A 22,500-nucleotide genomic window follows, 5' to 3' on the forward strand; every position below is an offset into this window, starting at 1 on the left:
TTTACGGACCATTATGTTTACGCATTTACCACATGCACCACTGACCTTACATGGTTTAGGGTTGGCAACAGGTACTTCGAACGTGGATGATATCTGCAATCTGCAAGGCTGCTAAAGTCAGGCACTGAGATGTGTACTGGGTGTAAATGGGGCCAAAATCTTTGAGGTACAGTCATACATATGTAGACACACAAACACTTGCCATGGAGGAGATTCAAACCCATACCTATGTAGTTGCTGCTACTACATTGTTCCACATTTATGGTGCACACCATGGAGCTTACATGTTGGAGAGCTGTGCCAAGGCATCTTTGAAGGAGAGTACCATCAGCAGCAGTGCTAAAGAAGGGGTAAGAGGAGAGTAGTAAGTGTGAATGTCCATAAAGCAGGTATCATCAAAGACACACACCACTCTCTCACACCAACAGACACAGTTACACAGTTGCCATGTCTGGGATTAGAACTCTTGCCTAACTAGTATGCTACACTATAGCATTACTCAGTTATTGCAAGCACCATGGAGCTTATATGTTGGAGAGCTGTCCAAAGGTATCTTTGAAGGTGACTAACATCAGCAGCAGTGCTAAAGGAGGGGTAAAGGGGAGAGTAGTAAGTGTGAATGTCCATAAAAGCAGGTATCATCAAAGACACACACACTCTCTCACACAAACACACAGTTTCACAGTTGCCATGTCTGGGATTAGAACTCCTACCTAACTAGTATACTACACTATAGTATTACCCAGTTATCTCAAGTTCCATGAAGCTTATATGTTGATGAGCTGTCCAAAGGTATCTTTGAAGGTAAATAACATCAGCTGCAGTGATAAAGTAGGGTAAGGGGAGAGTAGTAAGTGTCAATGTCCATAAAATTAGGTATCATCAAAGACACACGCACACACTTCCTCACACAAACACACAGTTTCATAGTTTCCATGTCTGGGATTAGAACTCCTACCTAAATAGCATGTTATATTATAGCATTATGCAGTTATCGCAAGAGCCATGGAGCTTATAGGGCTGGCACTTGTCCAAAGGGTTATTTCAAGGTGACTGACATCAGCAGGCATACTAAAGTAAGGCAATGGGAGGTGTAGTGAGTGTAAATGGTCTCAAAATTATTCATCTTCACACACACACAATTTCACAGTTGTCATATCTGGGATTAGAACTCCTACTTAACTAGTTTTCTACACTACAGTATTACACATGTTTGCAAGTGCCACGCAGGTTATAGGGCTGAGATTTGGCCAGAGGGTTATTTCAAGGTGACTGACATCAGCAAGAGTGCTAACATGGGCAATGGGAAGTACAGTGTGTGTATGAATGGGCCATAAACCATTCCTCTGGAATCACACACACTCAGCCACACACAACTTTACATTTGACAGGACGGGGGTATACAAATGCTAGATGAATACTGATTTGTACTGTCATGTTACATAGTTATCACAAGAACCACAGACACTATAGGGCTGAGGGCTACCAAAATGAATGTCTACAGTGATTGACATCAGCACATCATGTGATATTGGCCTATTGGATGTATGGTGGGTGGGACAGGCCTCATAATGTAAAGCTCTCTGTCACTATCACTCTCTCACTTCCCCACATCTCTGTGTGTGTATGTTTGGCATATTATAGTGTGTTGGCCTTGGATATGTGTGAGTATTCCTATCCAATGTGTGTGCAAAGCATGAATGGTGTACATTGTGGTGTGTGTGTGCACAGACATCTGCAACTGACAGATATGTATAGTCGACTGTGTTGTCAGACATGGGCTTAATTTCTCTAAGTGTAGGAGCATGCCCAGTATGACCTTCTGTACTGAGTGTGTGAATGCATTCCAGGTAGGTTGTACTCCAGTCCAGGGTTTGGTGTTCTACAGCTAGCAACCTGTGTCTGCAGGATATCTGTAGATAGGTTGACAATATGGAGTCACAATGGGTGACAGATAGTGGGATGCTGTAACTTTCGCTGTCTGTGCTGCTTGTGTTATATGGTTATTGTTAGCAGAGATACTCAGACATATGTACTGTTTTACACTGTGATGTATTATGTCATCAACTACTAACAGATATACTTATTTGCTCACATTTATTTCCTGGGAAATACAAGATGAATGAGGCTGTGTCCAGTATTGTGGTCTGCAGCCAACATATTCTTGCACACTCATGCCATTCTGTAGGGGTAGCTGCAGACACTTGCTGATGGGTCTGTGCAAATGGTCCAGCACCTTGGTATTATGGTGACTGAGGAACCCCTTCTTGTACATATATCGACATAACAGAATGGCCATATCTTGCTGTGGCCATACCTTTCAGCTGTACAGATTCACCCAGGTTACCCAGAGGCAGGGCTCATATATCTGGTCACTTCCCCTTCACATTGTGGTTTACAGTACTCATGTACCAATACACTTGCCCAATGTTTCCTTGAGTTCATTAATTCCAATGCCCTGGACCAGCTCATTCTTATCCCTACTAGATGTAGCAACATCCTTGACCTGGTCATTACTAACATGGGTGACCGTTGCTCTACACCAATAGTCAACTCCTCCCTGGTTAAATCCATCCACAACCTAGTCACCTTGGAAACCCACATCCCTCCTACCCCCCCGCAAAGGTAACCACCATGAAAAAACTATCCATACCCAACAGAACCAAGACGCTCGCCTCCAAAAATAAGAAGCCAATTTGGTGGTCCTCTGACATAAACAAACTCTACAACAGAAGGAGGAAACTGATGTGGAATAAGGTGAAGTCCCAAGACTGGAAAAACTCCCTTATCAGCCTCAACAAAAAGTTGAGATCTCTCATCAACTCCTCTAAAGCTAGCTATGAAAACAGAATTGCATCAGATAGTAAAGACAACCACAAGGCCGTATATAGTTATGTAAAGAATTTCCATGGCAATACCCAGATATGCTCTGAGCTACTGCACAATGGTACCTCCTATACTGAGCCAACAGATATTGCCAATATACTGGCCGACAGATTCAGTGCCAACTTTACCCCTCTCACCCCCCCCAAAGGACCTATCACATTAACAGTAGATTGCCAGGCACCCATTATTACTGCTGCACAGGTTACAACAGCACTGTCCAAGGCCAAGAATATAGCTTCTATGGGACCTGAAAATATCCCTGACTGTGACCTACATGAACTACAGAGTGAACTGGCACATCACCTGTGTGCCCTGTTCAATCACAGCCTCACCTCAGGCTTTGTACCTACCAAATGGTGCAGTGGTACAGTCATCCATCTCTACAAAGGAGGAGCAACTACAGACCCTGGGAACTATCGCCTCATTAGCCTAATGAGTCTGATATGCAAAGCTATGGAACGCATCATTATGGAACTAATAAACAAGGATATAGGGAATCTCCAAACTCTGGCTCCTACACAGTCTGGTTTTGTGAAGGGTAGATCATGCCTGCTCAACTTGGTCAACTTCTTTGAGTCAGTCACCAGAACTGTGGATGAAGGCAAGGTGGTTCACACAGTCTACTTTGATCTGGCCAAGGTCTCTGATACCATTCCCCACTCAGGAATCATAGAAAAACTCAGTAAGCTAGGCATCAACCCCTATATCACTAGGTGGGTTGCAAACTGGTTCACAGATAGAACCCACAGTGTGAAAGTAGCTGAATCCAAGTCAGACTGCTGACCAGTCACAAGCGGAGTCCCACAGGGTTCAGTCCTGGGTCCTCTCCTGTTTGGTATCTACTTCTCTGAAGTCCATGCTAACACGAAGGGACTCTGGCTGACAAAGTTCACAGATGATTGCAAGTTAGGAGCTATTATTAACTCCCCAAGTGATGTTGACATCCTATAGAAAGGCCTCACTGAGACCAGCGACTGGTGTCAGAACCATGGCCTTAAGCTCAATGCCAAGAAATCTGTCATCATCCCCTTTGGGAAAAACCTGGTTCCTATGAATTACCACATCGATGGTAGTCCAATGAACACAGAAGGCATTATAAGAGATCTGGGAATACAGGTTGACAGCAACCTTTCTTTTAAACACCACATTGCCACTGCGGCCAGAAAGTCCTTCTGTGTGGCACATCTCATTACTAAGGGTTTTGCATCAAGGAAGAAAGAGGTCATTGTCTCCCTCTACTCTTCCCTCATTAGGCCAATCATCAAGTACAATGCTCCATTTGGCATGTACCTCACTAGACACCTGCAACAACTGAAGAGGCCACAAAAGTACCTCACAAAGAGGATTCTAGGCCTTAAACACCTGTCTTATATGGTCAGACTCAAAAAACTCCAACTATTCTCTGTCTCATATCGCCTACTTAGAGGCGATCTCTGCTTGACTTACAAAGCCATGTCTGACCCAGCTCTGTTAGAAATGCTACATCTAAAGAAATCCCAATCCCTCCACACCACATGCTCCAGAGACCTCAACCTCATTACCACAATCAACAGAACATGCTGGAGGGACAGGTTCATAACCCAGAGACTGCTCATGCTATGGAATAGACTTCCCATACATGTCAAACAGAGCATCTCACTGGCCCTCTTCAAGAGCAATCTTGATGAGTGGAAGGGAAATAGAAAATTCACCCTGGGGATCACTTCAGTGGCTCTACTGGATAAAGGCACTGGGAACCAAGGTCGGGTGGCATGATGCCAGGGTAATCCTATGGGCTAGGCTTGTAAAGGCTCCAGGGACATTAGCCTAGTACACACCTATAAACCTATGAACAAGCAGGTTTGTAGCCACCCATTACTGGGTTTGCAGGCAGGGGTAGTATGGGCACACATCAAAGTTTCAGACTTCACACACTCCATGACGTCCATGCTTCCGCACACCCCCACTTTGTTATCCTATCCTCTTCCTAACATTATGCAAGTGATATCTGAGAAATATCCCTATGGTTGTCCCTTCATCCCAGCGGTATTTAGGGGTTGGTCCTTAGTTCATGCAGTAGTATATGTCAACATGCTATTGGGATATGTCAATATGGGCTTGCAGTTGTGTTCTGTTGACTGTGTTATGTTGCTAGTTGGGACCCCATGAGATAACATACATTGGCACTATGGGTGAGGCACAGGCCTTTGACAGAGGACTGTAGGTCATTTGATAGTGATGCAGGCCATCTGTAGCAGGCCAGTGCATTCTGTCACTCCTAAACTCCCAGGCTGTGAGCCACTGGATTCCCATGGGGTGACAGGGTAAGTGTGTGAGGTGTTAATGGCAATACTTCCTGTCTATATTAATCCATTGGTCTGGATGCTGCCAGAGTGCTGCTTACAGCTAGGGACACACCTGCATGAGACACCTCTTCAGCATGCTGCATTCTGTGGGAATTCCCATACAGAAGTGGGGATCATACTGTACTCATTCACAACAGCAAGGATATGACCTGTGATAAACCTGTGGCTGATGGTGGGATGAGCTGAGTGCATGTGTGATATGGAAGCTTCTTACAGGTGACTCACAGATATACATGGGATATTCCCCTTATGCTGCCTTGTGCAGGGACATAGGCAGTCTCTCATTATTTCATAACTGTGCCTTTTGTAGTCTGCCAGTGATTGGCCAGACTACATCAGTATTCCATACTACACAGACAACTAATGTGCTGCTAACATGTATGTACAATTCCAAAGTTGTGTGGAGTTGACAGTTACATTTTATGTACTCTATCTAGTGTACATCCACCTGTACACTGTGTGTATGTCTGGGCCCACATTCATGGCATGTCTATCTTTAAGATGGTGACAAATATTGACATCTAGACAGTGAGTATGGACGGCTGCTGACATGGGTATTGCTGAGAAGCATTCTGGTTGGCACTGCAGTTGTCAGAACATGGCCCTGTCATCCACAGTACTGCCTATAGGCCACCGAGACACAAACCTCCATGCTTACATGCTGACCATTTCCAGACAATATTGAACACATGACAGCCTAACACATGGACCCCTGCATATTATACAAATGCAACAATCTATCCTGTAGATTGGGCCATCTTAGGTAATCTGTGCTCCACTATTATTACATCTCACATTTACATGTTACTGCATTTCTACATAGAATTATGGGGGAGGGCACACCTGATGACTTTAAACATTTGCTATGACTGTACTGCTATTTCAGGTACTATGTTGGCTTCCATTTCATTTTGTATTCTGACCTATCATGCAGACTGGAGGCATATCAGTAGAGTACAGATCTTAGGTTTTATTGGCCTACATTTCATTTTCAGACTTCTTACCCTTCAGAACTAACATACAACTGGCAGACCTGTTGTAGTCTGTCTGTGTAGGTCTGGGTGGGGTCCGTTAACATTACCATCAACTGGAGGCTTAGCCCAGCCTTTCTTTATGGTCATCTACACCTGTCCTGCTGGCTGAGGCTGGTGGTGGGTATGTGTGCCTCACTGACATGCATGTGTGTGTCCTATGGACATACATTTGGGACACCACATGTACTGCAGTGGAATTTGTCACCTTGCCTAGTACTCTCTAGTATGTTGACACCAGTATTTGTTATGGATTTCATGCTGCCCATATAGGTGCCCACTATCTGTTGCCATCCCATTCAGCCATCCGATTCCCTTGCATGCTCACATCCAAACCATAGATACAGGTAACAGCACATACTACTCCATTCAGCAATTGATAGGAAGAGTGACTTACCTTGTGGCTGTGCCAGTACTGAGGACAGTGCTGGAGGGCTGACTATGTTGGATGCACATAGTACACTCCCTATACATGGTAAAACACAGGTAGTGTCATATTTGGCATCTCTTTTACTCTATGTGCAAGTCAGAGAGAGGTGTCATTCCCTGGGTCCCTACTGTGTCAGTGTATGTGCTATGTGTTGCCTCTTTGCCAAGGCCTGGGCATACTGGGCATGCCTCCTTCTGCCTACATGAGCAGGCTCAGGTTGTTCCTCCTCCAAGTCCCTCTGTGCCTGTGATGACCATGGCAATGGTGGGGGGTGTGGCCTTGCCCCATGCTGTTCCTGCTGCAGCTGTTTCTGCAAGATCATATTGTGTAGCATGGCACATACTATGAACATTTGTGTACATGTAGCTCGAGAGTACTGAGAGGCTCCACTGGATATGTCCAGGCAGCGGAACCGTGACTTGAGCATCCCAAACACACGCTCTATTATGATTCTGGGTTGTGTGTGTGCCTCATTATGGAGTTCTTGTTCGGGTGTGTGTGCATTTCTAATGGATGTCATCAGCCACGGCTCCAGTGCGTAACCAGCATCCCCCACTAGGTGGCCGTATGGGATGTTCCCGCTGGCAAATGACTGGTATAGCTGTGTCATATGCCAGATATGGGAGCCGTGATAGTTTCCAGGGCTGTCAGCACACACATTCAAGATAATGCCCTGGGCATCGCACACGACCTGGCAGTTGATGGAGGGGAAGCCCTTGCAGTTTATGTAAACCCTACCTCACTAGATGGGTGGTGCTTTGATGTGTATGTGCATGCAGTCTATAGCACCCACTACCTCAGGGTATTCTGCTATTTGGTGGAAGAGACGCATATTGCTGGTCAACACCAGTTGTTGAGAAAATATATGTGCTCACCGGCATGTGCTGACATGGTATCCAGGAACTGGTGGAGTACCCTGGATGATGATGCCTGTGACATCCCCAGTTGCCCTTTGGAAGGTACCTGTGGCTAGTATTCTTAAGCCTACACATACCTTGGTATCCACTGGGATGGGTTCCCCTCTGCTGGTTCTGTATGTGAGGTGTGGCCAGCACTGCTCAACAATTTGCTGTAGAATGTCCCTGTCTACTCTATAGCGCTCCACTGTCTCCAGCTCATGCAGACCCTGGTAGGTTACCCTGGGTCTGTACACTCTTCTCTTTCTCCTCACTGGGTGTTGGTCATCAGCATTCACATCCTCACCACCCTCAGCCTCTTGAACATATTGATGTGTGAGAGCAACAGCAGCCCCTAACATTTTGTTAGTTTTGTCAGGTAAAATTTCCCTATCTGTGTACACTGGTGGTGTAGAGTTTGTGGGGAAAAACCAGACTGCAAGGTGTTTGCATACTTTATAGTAGTGTGCTAGGCTGTTCCATGTGTAATTGGCTGATTCTGATACATTTCACCTGCCAGGTATGCTAGTTCTCCTTGATTGCCTTCCTACTGTTGTTTTCCCTTTGCCTTCCCATTTAAACCCCGAGGCGGCGCACATACCCAGTGCTCAGATGTGAACAGAGCTGCTATTTCCTCATTTTTTTTTTTTTTTTGGTTTAAAAAGCTGTGCTTAGCTAAGGGCAAACACAGGCCACAGAGCTCCAATAAGCTTACAGCATGCATGACACTCCCCCTTATGAGGTCATCTACCTTTTATACTTATACAGTGGTGTTGCTGCACCTACAGGGTTGGGTGCAAGCTAACACTGAGAGGAAATATGTGATTCAGTATCATTCCCCTCATTTGCATAAAACAGAATGCTAATTCCTAGTTACCACACTCAGATTGAGCCTTCTCCCTTAGAACCACTATTCCCGGGTATTGTCTTATGCATGCCATTGACTATTATGGCAAAATGCTGATTTGGTTTTAAAAGCTTATTTCCAACTTTTTTTCTTATTTTCAGGCCAATCCAGTTTGAGCAATGCTGCCCTATGCTTAAACGGCTGAAATTGGCCAAAAAAAATAAAAGTTATTTTTTATAATTTTGCAACTATTACTCATGCCAATGGACATATATTTGGCCATTGCCATGCCTACTACAATGAATACATGCTTTCTTCAGAGTTGCCATGCCTCCATTTTGTAATTTGCAGAAATGTATTTGGTTAGTAACCGAATACATTTCTGCAGGTTACACTATTCCTGCACAGACGCCTGCCTGCTTCCTGGATCACTAATTCACCACATTTGCATGGTTTTCACCAGCAAATTAGGTAATTAGCATATAGCAGTTGTGTCCATGCAGGAATAGTGTAGGAGTGCTCATGCTCGTCTCTGGAGGTCATTCCTGGATCGCTAGTCGGCCATATTGCATGCAGCAGCTCTTGCACTATTCATGCACTCCATGCAGAGCTTGCTGAATCTGGGCGATAATATCAGATACAGACTATAACAAGAGGAGGCCAAAGACAGAGCTTAAGAAATCTAATACTAGAATACATGCATGCAGGTCAAACAAACCAGTTTCAGTTACAAGGTTGTTTCGACACAGCAGTAAATATAAAGCAGAAGATGATACAGATATTTTAGTATTTTACAAGCAGAGGAACTGACCTATTGATCTATTGCATAGCCAAACAATTATGTGTTGCACAGATACAGAACAGAATAGGGTAACCCGGACAGGATGACACTGATTGCATTAACTGTTTACCGAATGTAAAAAATCTTTTTGTGATGGTGAGCAGTTAAAGAATATCTGGACAATATGCAGACATACTTCAAAGTTGACCTCAGTAGCACAGCTTTGCAGGAGAATGCCTTTTTACTTGTGGAAAAAAAGTCAAAGAAAGTTTGAAGAAACTACAGTAAATGTACATAGTAGGAAAAGTACTAGGCCTAATACAATGGATTTCACCTACAGTAACAAAACTGAAACCTACTGAAGTAAGAATGTGTGTAACCAAGATGGTTAAATGCTCACTGTGACACAATTAGTAGGTAACATCAGAAGGAAGGTCAGTGGAACAAAACTGCCCAGTGAGTTTCTCCTTAAGTCAGGTTATTGGTAGATAATACTTCAGCCAATTTATAGAAGCACCATTACTTTCTCCACTCATATAGTCCTGATGGAGTATAATATGGAAATACATATGTTAAGTCATGTTGCTGAAATCTTTTAGAATGATATAGCAAGACATGGATCAATTAATGCAAAATATTATTCATTCAAGGAACTTCAGGAATGACGCTTCAGTATATGGTAGAATTTAAAAAAAACATGATGAGGCAGTAAGAAAGGTGTTAGACTAAAAGCAAGTAGTCTTGCATTTAACAATTAAACATGCGAGTCTGGCAATAATATTCTCTGGATCTACATTTTCTAATAATGGCATACCACCAGAGCCAAAAGAAAGTGAAAGAAATGTACAGTACAAAACTTTCAATTAATGCAAAAGAGCTCAGAAATCTTGTGGACCATAGCAATTCTAGTTCCAGATTTAAAGTACAATGCCAATAAGCAAATAAACTTAGAAAGATGTTTTGTTTGGTTTGGAAAAAAAATAAGACAAAGCATTAGAAAAGCAGAACAAGCAGCTAAGCTCAGACACAGCTCTATCTTATTTGAATTCAGGCAGTCCTACTTTGTTAGATGTGGATATAGGCTCTGTAGGGCTTGGTGCAATTTTAATTGAGATATAAATCAGACATGGTGACAGTCATAGTATTTACTAGCAGATCTCTAGGATACTGATGCAGGTACAATTATGTCAAAAATTATGGTCTGTTATAGAAGTGTGTTTTCATGTTCATTTCTGGGAAATGTTTTACATTAGTCAAACATCCCGAGAATCTGATCTCACCTCCAATGACCCCATATCAAAGTCTTTCATTAGAAGTGGCCATAAATCATTAACAGTTCAGCTGTACCAGTTCACGGTACATTATAGAAAATGGAAACACAATATTGTGGATAACTTGTCAAGACATCATATAAGTTAAACACAAGATGTTATGACGTATGCTATAAGTTACTGATGATTATGTGAACATGATTGTTGAAGTTGTTGTACCTAAGCAATAATATTATGAAGGAATTGAAACTGTAACAGGAAAGGACACTGTTTTGTGTAAAGTGAAGGAATGCCGTATCAGAAAATAACGAGTAAGACTTCAGATGTGAAGACATTAAAAAAATCTGAAAAATGCAAAGATGAGATTACAGACTCAGAAAATCTGTTTGTTCATAAGCATTCCAGATTAATAATAACAAATGAGTTCTAGAAGAAATATATAATTATAGCACAGAAGACCCACTTTAACACTGTCAAACATGCAGAAGGCAAAAGTGTTTTACCTGCTTCAAAGGTTTTGAAAGGTTGCCCTTTATGTTCCAACATTTTTATATAAATGTTAGTACATGAAGCAGATAAAGCTCTATGTAGTATAAAGAAATATGATTGGGTCTCAGTGATGGTAACCCTCTAGTATGTGTTCTTGACATGGAGGCCAAGACTCACCTCAAAGTTGACATCCATACCTCAAACACATAAAACGTTTGTTATGATCAAAGGCCCAACCACAATCCTTTATAAGACAATGCCATGGGTGTGAAACCAAGAAGTATTCCTTGGGATGACATAACTATAAATAGATTGATATTGTACTGAAAGTACAGAGAACTAAATTTGTTTTTTTTTCGTAAAAAAGTGGTGATGTAATATTATAAACTGCCATCATACATACCTTAAAAAGCAGAAAACCACTTTGCATTCTCACACTTTCTTTTTTGCAGTTATTACATGCAGCAGATAAAGGTTCTTCTACAAAAAATCTCAGTGATCCTAACCATTTATTATGTGTTCTTTGTCTTGTCTTGTGACTTGCCACATTGGCATGTTTTATTTCAGTCATTCATAGTGGAATACACACACATGTACACACATACGCATGTAAACACACATGTGCAGAAGAAAGGATGGCTGAAGGGGACAAGAGGTTTGGGGGAAATAAAGGTGGCAACAGTAATGATAATGTCCTTGGAGAAGCATAATATCCTGCAAGTACATACATATGGATGTAAGAATCTCAGTTAACAAAGAAGAATGTGAAAACAGGAAATTCAGAAAGGCGAGGTATGTGAGAATTTTAAGCATGGAAGCTAAATCAACTAATGGGAAAAGGACTGAATGATGATGGTTAGTAAGAAAGAATCCTATTCCTTGGTTCTTGCTAGGAAAATGGTTTACATGTTTCATTGTGTGTACTTTTTCTCTGAGAGATCACTCATCAGGGGAAGTACTGTCAGCATTCTGCCACCAAGTGCCCTACACATCTGGGGTAACAGTCTTCAGGTGCAGTTTAGTTATACACCATCACAGACCAGGAGGAACAGTTCTCTACAGAGAGACTGGCCTGTTCCCTTTCCTGCATGCTTATGCAATCTTGGAGTTAGTATATATAATCACTAAAGGTGTGGGCCCCCCTACAAAAACTCTTACTTTTATAAAACTGAAGTGTGTAAATAATTTAGCTGACAAGTCAAGATGTAGGATCTCAAACATTGGCTTGTTGATGGGTCAATCTGTTAAACAATTTAAACTTGACGGGATTGTAGTTGTCAGGATGGCTGTCAATAAAACAGACAGACAAACAGACTAGATCCGATTAGTTTCTATATCTTCTGCAATTCCTCTGCTTATTGTCACAGTCTATTTCTAAGGCATGTATTTGAATAAAGTGAGCACTGGGGGTAAAATGGGAGCTCACATCAGGACTAGTTTTTATATTTTCACTGTGTATGCTCAAAGATTAAGAAAGCATCATGAGCTGACAAGATGGCGCCAATGCACGCCATTTCATCCTTTTTTTTCCTATTCAGGGGTCACCATGAACTTATCATGATCTGTGAACAGCAGGGCTGTGTATGCACAGTGAGTAGTGAATTTTTGTTGTCCTGTATCTCCGTGGCTTGGCATTTCACACTGGAGTGGCATTTTTTTATGTGTAATTATAATAAATAAACAGTTAAAGTGTTGTACAGTAATTTTGGTGCCCCATAGCACATCAGCCTTGGTAATCTATATCAGTCTTTGTATGACTACCATTTTTATGCAAGCCTTGTGGTTGGAGTACAAATATTTCAGAATTTGTGGTGCTTGGTGGAATACTCTGACATGGTGTTTTACACTGATATAGTATTTCTAATGCCAGTCAACACTGCCAATAGCATGAGCATAGTCTTCATTGTAATCTTCCCAGGAACCGCATGTCACATTAAGCAGAGGAACCCATATCTACATCTGGGGTTTGGCAATATTTAATCTATAACTGGACATATATTTTCACTCTTATTGCAAGAGGACTGGAGTTAGGAGCCTTAGTTTTGGATTCCGTATTTTCTGTTAATGGCCTTGGTGGCTAGCCCATGGGATGCAGAGTTATTTATCCATAATCTACCACCTTCCAGTACAAATAAAAATGATAATAAAAAAGATATTCCTTCAGAACATCTACAAGAAGACTGCCAAATTTTAGTTCATAGGCTCACAGGTTGCTAATAGGCAATAGACCTGTTCAGCATTTCAAGCCCAGCTAATGCAGTCCATCTTGCAGAGCCAGCCACTTGCTCTCCCTGTCTATAATGGATAGGTGGAATTAGGCCTGGGATAAATTTGTGGGTTCCCATCCATTTATCCATCCAACTAATTTTAAGATAGAAAGTATTTTGTTTTATAAAAAGCAGAAGATTGTTCAAAACTTGGGGTACACCTTTAACCGATCAAGAATTTCAAGGAATGTTCAAATTCTGCCTCATATTTTTGGTCTGTTTCGCACAAATTTGTAGGGATTTTTTGGCAATCCATTGAGGGATGAAGTCACTAAATAATGACAGGCATTTCAGTTTCTGACTTTTTATCCTTCAGGAAATGCATGCTAATGTAAAACCTATTATTCTATCAACTTTCTAAATTTATAAGATCATTATTTAAAATCTGCCCTTGATTTTGGACCTTTCTCCTCCAGTATGTTTGACTTTGTCCAGAATTTTTGTACTAAAAGGCTGAGAGAAATGAATGAAGGACTCCTTTTTGGAATGTCTCCCATACCATCAAATCTTCCTTATGTTGCAATAGAGATTTAGGTCCCTTTATCTTCAGTTTATATTTCTACTGATCTTGTGGCTATCCAATAGAATAAGCAGGATTGAATCATTCATGTCTGTACTGATCTTGTGGCTATCCAATAGAATAAGCAGGACTTAATCATTCATGTCTGTACTGGTCTTGTGACTGTCCAATAGAATAAGCAGGACTTAATCATTCATGTCTGTACTGATCTTGTGGCTATCCAATAGAATAAGCAGGACTTAATCATTCATGTCTGTACTGATCTTGTGGCTATCCAATAGAATAAGCAGGACTGAATCATTCATATCTGTACTGATCTTGTGGCTATCCAATAGAATAAGCAGGATTGAATCATTCATGTCTGTGCAGGCCAGGAATATATTACCACATAATAGTCTGTAGCAAACATAGAGAAAAGATGGGGTTTTAGTTAGCCTGGGTAAGTGAGGGAACTTGTGAATTAGATTTTTTTTTTCATGAGGGGCTGTGATGGTTTCTCAAGGTGGACTGGTTGCTTGCAAGGTACATGCTGAAAGGTGCACTGTATTCTAATATGTGCCTGATGATGGCTGAGTAAAGGGAAATGATGACATCTGTCAAAAGAGTGAAACAGCTGGTGAGGGTAGAAGACTTTCCTAATGACAGTGGATGCATGGTAGTCAGAGGAGAGTTAGTTATCCAAGAGGATGCCTATGTCTCTAATGTCTGTTATAGTCTATTATAAGGGGGTGTCATTTATGTGACTGATGTGTGACAATTCCTGTTTTCCAAACTGCATAATGCTATCTATATTTTTAGTGCTTGACTTTAGACTATGACTCTGGCACCATAATTTTGTCTAGATTAGTCTTGGAGGATATAAATTCTTCAAAGGAGCTATTAATGGTTACAAGCTTGCAGTTGTAAGTGAACTTGGTTAGTAAAAGACTTGCTGCAGTAAAAGTGGGAACAGCTTGACCTTATTCTTCCCAACTTCTCTAAGGAAAGTAAGTTCGTCAAAGCCACTCTTTCACTTGTTAATACTTGCCCATCAAGACGGAACTGCCCATCTTAGAGACACAGTGATCCAGTTTGAGTTAATGTTATATTCCATCACTTGCTTTTAAATCAAATTACTGGATCATTCCTTATGCTTAAGCTTTCTTCTTGAATAACATCCAGGGATAGTCATTTTAATACTTTGGTTTTGTTGATCATTACATCTTTTAACTATGCCTGAGCATATAATGCTTGAGAGAAGCAGGTTATTATTTCCCATACATTTATATAACTGTCTGGGGACATTTATTTTCAAACACAAGTATATACAATCAAATAGAATATCAAAATCTTTGTTTTTTAAGTATGAATCCACAGGTTCTTTCTGTTCTGTGTAGAGTTTGTATGCTGCCCCCATCTCAGTGGGATGTTTTGCTCGTCTCTGGTTTCCCAAATGACATGCTAAAAGGTGGTCTGATGACTATCTAAACTAACCCTAGATGCATGTAGTGTATATGTAAATGTGTGTCCACATCATGAGATGGATTATGTTCTAATTCTAGATTGGTTGTATGCCTTATACTCACTGTATGGCAGAATAAGCGATGGCTCCTGTGTGATGCTGGAAAGGATAAAGTGGGTGTTGGAAATTAAATGGATAGACTTGCTTCTGAAGGGACATGATTGCGAATGAGTGTTGCATGATATACTGGCGTTTTGTGGTAATGGGCATGCACTAAGGATTTTCATGGATTATGATGAATTATGTTCACATTTATCATAACTGGTAGGACAATAACAACTTCTATTTTTGGACGGGAAAGAAAGATTGCCATTTGATGGCAGTAACAAAGAAAACAGAATTGTACTTACTTTTGGATTATATTGCCAAGAGAAGAGCTTCCTTGAATTCTGGTTAAGTGGATTTTCAATGCTTCCAGCACATTTGTTAGGACTTCCATGTCTTCATCTTTACCGAAAGCTTCTAAAAGTCTCTGGAACTTGCTTATCACTACTGTCATTGTGTTTATTGCATCGGAATGATCACTGTGGTTAGATTCAACATATATCTTTAAGGCACCTTCCAAAAAGCCAAAAATGTCCTGAAAAATGTTATATGCCATGGAAGTATTCACAGATGTGCTGTTTAAATCATTATTTAAATTCGACACTGTTTTTGATAATGCACGCATGATATCAGTTACAGGATGGGTACTGGCATTCCTCACCGTGTTTCCCATTTCTTGAAGGAGCGTACTGACAACAAAGGTGTAATATGTTTGTGCTTCCTCAGGCAAGGGTGGCATTACACAGTCCATCATTTGCAAAATTTCTTTATGTTTCCACTCTGGGCTATACAGAGATGTATGGTAGGGCATCAGGCTCCAAACAACTGAAGTCATATTCTCAAGAACTGCGTCATTTGTACACTGCTGGGTCATGTTGAAACTGTCCTGCAGAAAAGGAAGCACCTTAGGAAGAACTTCTTTTAAAGCTGTAAATATATGCAAACTGACATTTGCATTCACTGTTGTCAAACTTATTGTGGATATATTCGCAGACTGGTCACTACTCTGATAAAGTAATTGCTGCAGCTGTCCCAGAAAATCTTGAAGATCTTCAACCCAAGGGCTTTCATTCACAGACTTGTTGAAGCATTGTTGTAAGACATCTGAGATGCTTCTAGAATAATTTTGTTGCAGATATTTCCATGAGTCATTTTTTATCCTGAAATAAAAAGAATGATTAAATGAATAAGTCCTTATAGCAAAGAAAATTAATTAATATTTTACCATCATTAAAATAGATGGAAAGAGAGTGAGTGAGTGAATGCGGCTTAAAAGAAGAAATGTAACTGTTCAGTGAAATAAACAGACATTAATAATCATTAGGCTTTGTGGACTATAACATTTATCATACTGTGTGGTAACATGCAACAAAGCAAAAAAGTGTCTCTTTCAACAATAAATGTGAGTAATACAGTGCAGGTTATGTACACAAACAATGGCTTATTTATTCTTTCTCTTGGGTAATTGTAATTACGTAAGTGAAATGATGACAAATGATCCTTTTCAGAAGTGATCTAATGATGGCATCTATTACAAACAATGCAACGATACATTACTACCAAAATGAGAACACAAAGGCTCAAATATGACATAATTAAGATAAATAATAATTGTTAGATAGTATGCACATCATAATCAGATAAGACTTTCAAAATGGAGATAGTAAACCAGAAGGGGAATTTATAAATGGCATTCCTGCTGCATTACAGAGGCCAGACAGTTCTCAGTACTAAGAGACGGCTGATTCTTAAACAAAATATGCTGTGTGACATGAGCAGCATAAAGAGCAGAAATAATGGAACAATGCACCATTAATGCAGGAGGCGCACAGAGGAGTGCATCTGTGGCTCACTGCGGGATGGGACATGGTGGTTTGTGGTCGGTGCAAGGAAGCATGCACAGCATTTCAGCCTCAGCACCCCTGGCTAGGAATGTAAAAAGCTTTAAAGAAATAAAACAGAAAATTGAAAAAGGCTACATGGCTAGGCAGTCTGTACTCCCCGAATATCAATAAGGAGAACATAATGCAATACACTTACGGCCAAACATGAGAAAATGTAAACCAATGAAAGCTGTGTGACTGGTTGCATCTGATTAAAGGGTGCTATATATAGAGACCCAATAAATATATAGAACAAGTAATATTAGAACAGCAACTCACATCATTGCAAGATATTATGCGTAAGCAGCCAGCATGTCTGTTAGGAATGTAGTGCTTTCATTGCTTTGGCCAGAAGTATTCAGTTAGGCACAACATGGCTGCCTGTGTGCCTGGTATTGTGCTGATCTGTGAAATTATATTAGTAGTCAGTGATTACATGTGTTGTCCTATACTGTTTACTAGCACTTTTGTGCATTCTTCTTGTACTTATAAGTATTTTGAGTCATATGGTTTTGACACCTGTTTTAACAGTGTGTTTAAGGATTTACATTCCCGTGAACATTTCTATATTGTGACCTTAGTTTTTTTTTTTCCTCTTTCAGGAACTTCTTTGCATAACAGTCTATTCAGTTATTTGCCACATTTAAACAATAAGTACCATTAGGCAGAGTGGGGAAATTGAATTGTTGCTTGATAATTTGTAAGTAGCACTATAGTGAATGGAAATAGTTGTAAAAAGAGACTTACGAAAAAGGCATTTCTAAGCAGAGAAAGGAGATTTTCTGATTGTTTAATTGTGTATTTGGGTTTAATCACTGTAATTAGTCAAGTGGTCTCAATCATATTTGTTAAGATGCCTTGTGAGTACTTTCTAGTATGTTCACAAGCATATTGAGACAAATACCGCCTCAGATCTGTTTTTAGTACTGAGTTTATAGGCATAGCATCTCTTGAAATGCTTTTGTAGTGTGCCCTATTTGCTTTCTATTAAGAGGAATATTTTGCTGACCCCATGGCCTCTCCTCATTCACTGGGTCTGCCTAAATCTTCTCTTAACCCCTGACTAGTTCTGATCAGGCTGGGGTACATGAGGAGATTGAGGAGTCATGGGACGGTGTCAAAGTGCTACCATAGGAGCATTTGCTTATTTACTACTTCCTCACCCATGCCTATGTCTGGTACACCCTGAGATGGAGGGTGGGGTGCACAGTCAATGGGCAGTAGTGCTGGACCACCCCTCAGTCTGCATGAGGCTGAGTTCAGCAGGACACCCTGCCCACCCTCAGGTAGCACTTCATCATTTTGTCCATGGTTTCCATCAGGGATATCGAACCATAACATTTGACACATATACACGCCCCTCTCTCCTCTCCTCTCCTCTAGGATGTGTACACCCTCTGCCAACATCTCAAAAGCCTGTGCAGCTAACTGACCTTGATTGCATGGTTGTAGTTAAGGCTTTACTCTATATACCTCAGAAATGGCTAAAATGTATGTATTCGGAGATTCATTAAACTGTGAACCACGTTTTACTGGATAGCACAAAAAAGAGGGCTTATTCTTGTAAGTGCAACACACATAATTAATGTGGTGGTTACTCTGAGTCTGGTCTATAGTGAGAGATAGCTACTACTTATTAAGATAAAATCCTATATATGTTTCTTGCCAAACCACAACAGGTTGAGCTATTTAATTAAGTATTTATATAGAAAAGTAATTGATGTATTTGAGAAAAAAACATGCTGGGCTCCTTCAACAATAAGAGCCCCATGAACCAATATATAACATATAAGATGTTTACTAGCGCTAAAAGTTTAGAAGTAAGAGACACCGCTGCCTAATACAATTGTAGTGGTACAGAGGATTTAGAATAATAAACTGCATACCTAGTACATAAAGTAAACAAGTTCAACAAAATGGAAATGATAATACTTGAGAATAGTTTCATGCTGCTAGAAATATAAGCAAATAGCCCAGAAATCAGTCACACAGAACAATCCTCCCAAAGGATAAAAATACCTAGGAAATGGCTAAATTCAGTGCAAGGCAATTACATGTAAATAAAACATTACACAGATAGAAAGAAACCATAAATAGGCAAAGGAGTCCAACTAAAAAGGTATGACACAGATCAAGGTCCCTAACAAAGCAGATCTGCATGAAAAGGTAACTGTTAACATGTCTCAGGCAGGAAACAAGACAACATACTGTAAGCATAAAAGATATTAAAAATCAAAGAAGTGGCAAACATACATTGGGACAGAACAAAACAATACACTAACAAAAGGACAGATGAGTCAAAAACTAGGCCCTTGGGCCGATAGCCTAGTACCTACCTATGAACCTATATGAGTGAATGGGAAATAAGAAATACACCCCAGGGATCACTACTGTGGCTCTGCTTGACAGGGGCACAGGAAATTAACTTTCTTGGGTTGGCGTAAGCCAGGGAACTTTGTTGGCTAGGCTTACTTAGGCCCTTGGGCTGATAGCCTAGTATCTACCTATGAACCTATTACCTAGCAATGTATTAAACTCTAGAAGAATAAGAAATGAGAACAGAACAAAATTACCCCAGAAAAACAAATGAGAAATGAGCATAACATCAGGAAAAATACTAGTTCTGAATGATTTAAGAATGGGTTGACACATACCTAAGTGTAATGTGCAAATAAAAGATAGTGGTTTCCACACTTTCAGCAGTCCAAATAAACCATGTATAATTCTCTTGAAACTATATTAAAAGTGTTTACAGAAGTGTGATTTAAAAACATAGCATCAAAAGTAATAAAGGGTACATTAATAATCAAAATATTTTATTTAAAGTTTGTTAAACAGTTAATAGCTTTGTTTTGGTTATTCCAATACTAGGAAATGACATAATATATGACACTGATAAGTAAACACATGCCTAGAAAGATGATACTCTTTGAACGGAATTATCTATCTTAACTTCACACATGATTTTAGGGAGATATATAGAAAGGACAAATTACATTTAAACAGGGCTAGAGCAAAAATAAAGGCTGCAAAAACAATGAAGATTATTTGACAGAAGGAAACTTTTTTGAATTAACACACAGCATATCCATGATGCAGTCTTTAAAGACATATGCACAGTCATCTACATACAAACATGAAAAGACATAGAAGGAATGATGAAAGGAGACATGCTAAGAAAGTATAAACAGTGGAGTTGGGAATCCTATGAAGTTTCACCAGAGCTTACATAATTCAACAGGTCTCAAGAAAAATCACATGATTTGAAAACAATGTTTAAAAATACATAATAAAACAGAAAGAACATTTAAAAAACATTTAAAAAGCAGGTGAGGACTTTAAATACAATTTAATAGTGATATTGTTGCAAAACACATGGGTTTAGCAACTGAAAACAACAACTGCCACCTCAAATCTTAGACTTTTAGCTTGTTTAAAAGTTTTCCATTAATATTAGTACCATCATGTTCCACTGCAAAGAGCAAAAAGTTGTAGCTACAATACTGCCATACATGCCTATACAGAGCATTAGCAGTATCCTTCCTTTATTGACATAAAATGTTTAGCAATATGTTGCAGAAGTTTTTCTACAGTCTTTCTTATGAATAAAATTTCACTCTACATGTATAGCAGTGTATACCACTGCCCTTAATGTACAGTCACTATCCATATTAATACCAAATGTCCTGTTACTATGCACTAGACTCAACATAGGGCCTATGTGTTGCATCTGCCCAGGGGAACATACCACATGGTTTGTTGAATGATTGCACCAGCATCCCTACAAAAGCATGTCCCGACAATAATTCCAAATTATTCCTCTTATTGTAAACATTTTCTCCTCTTATTGCCATTAAATCTGAGCTACCTAAAACTATTTTCCACATTTTTTAGAATATTGGTGATACCAGCCCCTATCAGCTCTCTTTGGAACTTAAAACAAGGTTCAATAAATTTTATTGTTGGAATCACTGCTTGATGGAAGTTGATCCTTCAAAATAATACACAGAAACTTTGCATCCTGCTTAGATACAAACTCACTGGCAATTTTCATAAGTTTATTTTCAGAGTAATCTCTTTGTGCAAGCAAGTTAATCAAAAACCTTTCCCTATAATAAAGTCACTCTCATTCACAGTTAACCCTGAAGCTCTAATGAGCTGTCATCTAAAAATATTATGTTTCATAAAAACTGTGTGCTTCTGAAAGTGCAAATAATTATTACAATAAGGACACTGTCAACTCTCGTCCCTCTCTAAGTATACACAACAGTGGTGCCAAAACAGAATACATTACTGTCTACTTACATGCTCACCTAGATCCTTTGGTACATTTACCCTGTTAACAAATACTGACCAAAGAGTACTGCTCTTTACAGTTTTATCTGTACTTCGAACTGGTAAAATATTCTTTTGACTTAATTTATCCATGCTGACATTCTCTTTGTTATTATTGTTATATCATTATCTTTTAAAATGGACTTCACTGGCACAAGGATGAAATAATTGCTTAACTTCTGCAATGCACTCCAGATAAAACATAAAAAACTCCTTGGAAAGAGAACAGTGAAGACAGGTACCTCATCCAGTGTAATTCTTCTTCTTCTTCTTTCGGCTTTTCCCGGTTAGGGGTCACCACAGCGTATCACCTGTCACTCATGATTGGCAGTGGAGTTTTACGGTGTTGAGTTGCCAGCCCAGCACCCAACCTTCCACAGAAGGCACACACATGCACGCACTCACACCTATGGCCAATTTAGAGTGTCCGATCCACCTACAGCATGTCTTTGGGATGTGGGAGGAAACCGGAGCACCCGGAGGAAACCCACGCGACCACAGGGAGGACATGCAGACTCCGCACAGAAGGCACCCCAGCCAAGGATCGAACCAGAGAACCTCTGTGTGGACTTAATTACCTGAAGATAGTTTACATCACAAAGACAAAGATCATCTTAATGAAGAGCTTAATGGATTCATGTTATTTCCTTCTTGAATAAGCAGCGTGAAATCATGATGGCCTACATGCTTTGAAGTAATGTGATTCTATGCTATTATAACTTAAAACAAAAAAGACAGTGCAAGAATTTTATTTACCTCATCAGTAAGGATGGATCAGATGCCATTTTCCCTGATACGGATCCCAGCATTTGGAAGAACTGCCACCAATTGAAGTTACAGCTTCTGTCTGAAAAGCAGCTGTCTACAGAGTATGTAAAGAAAATATATTTTTGTTACATTTAAAGTCTGGAAAATAGCTTGCACTATTAAACACTAGCAATTTATATGCTGAGTATTATGTCATATGTCTTCA

General features: G+C 40.0%; 1 protein-coding gene across 1 annotated transcript in view; it reads right to left on the reverse strand.

Moving 5' to 3' along the window:
• The window catches only part of ABCA12 (ATP binding cassette subfamily A member 12), a 793,480-nt gene that overhangs the window by 642,532 nt on the left and 128,448 nt on the right, over positions 1 to 22,500 (reverse strand). The window contains exons 16-17 of the mRNA XM_044075367.1: positions 22,284 to 22,389; positions 15,615 to 16,469 (exon numbers count right to left, since the gene is read on the reverse strand). Of these exons, the coding sequence (XP_043931302.1) occupies positions 15,615 to 16,469; positions 22,284 to 22,389 (961 nt within the window). The remainder of the gene's footprint in view (positions 1 to 15,614; positions 16,470 to 22,283; positions 22,390 to 22,500) is intronic.

Source organism: Protopterus annectens, chromosome 6.part1 (genome assembly GCF_019279795.1).
Source record: "Protopterus annectens isolate FY-2018-M chromosome 6.part1, PAN1.0, whole genome shotgun sequence".
Taxonomy (NCBI): domain Eukaryota; kingdom Metazoa; phylum Chordata; order Ceratodontiformes; family Protopteridae; genus Protopterus; species Protopterus annectens.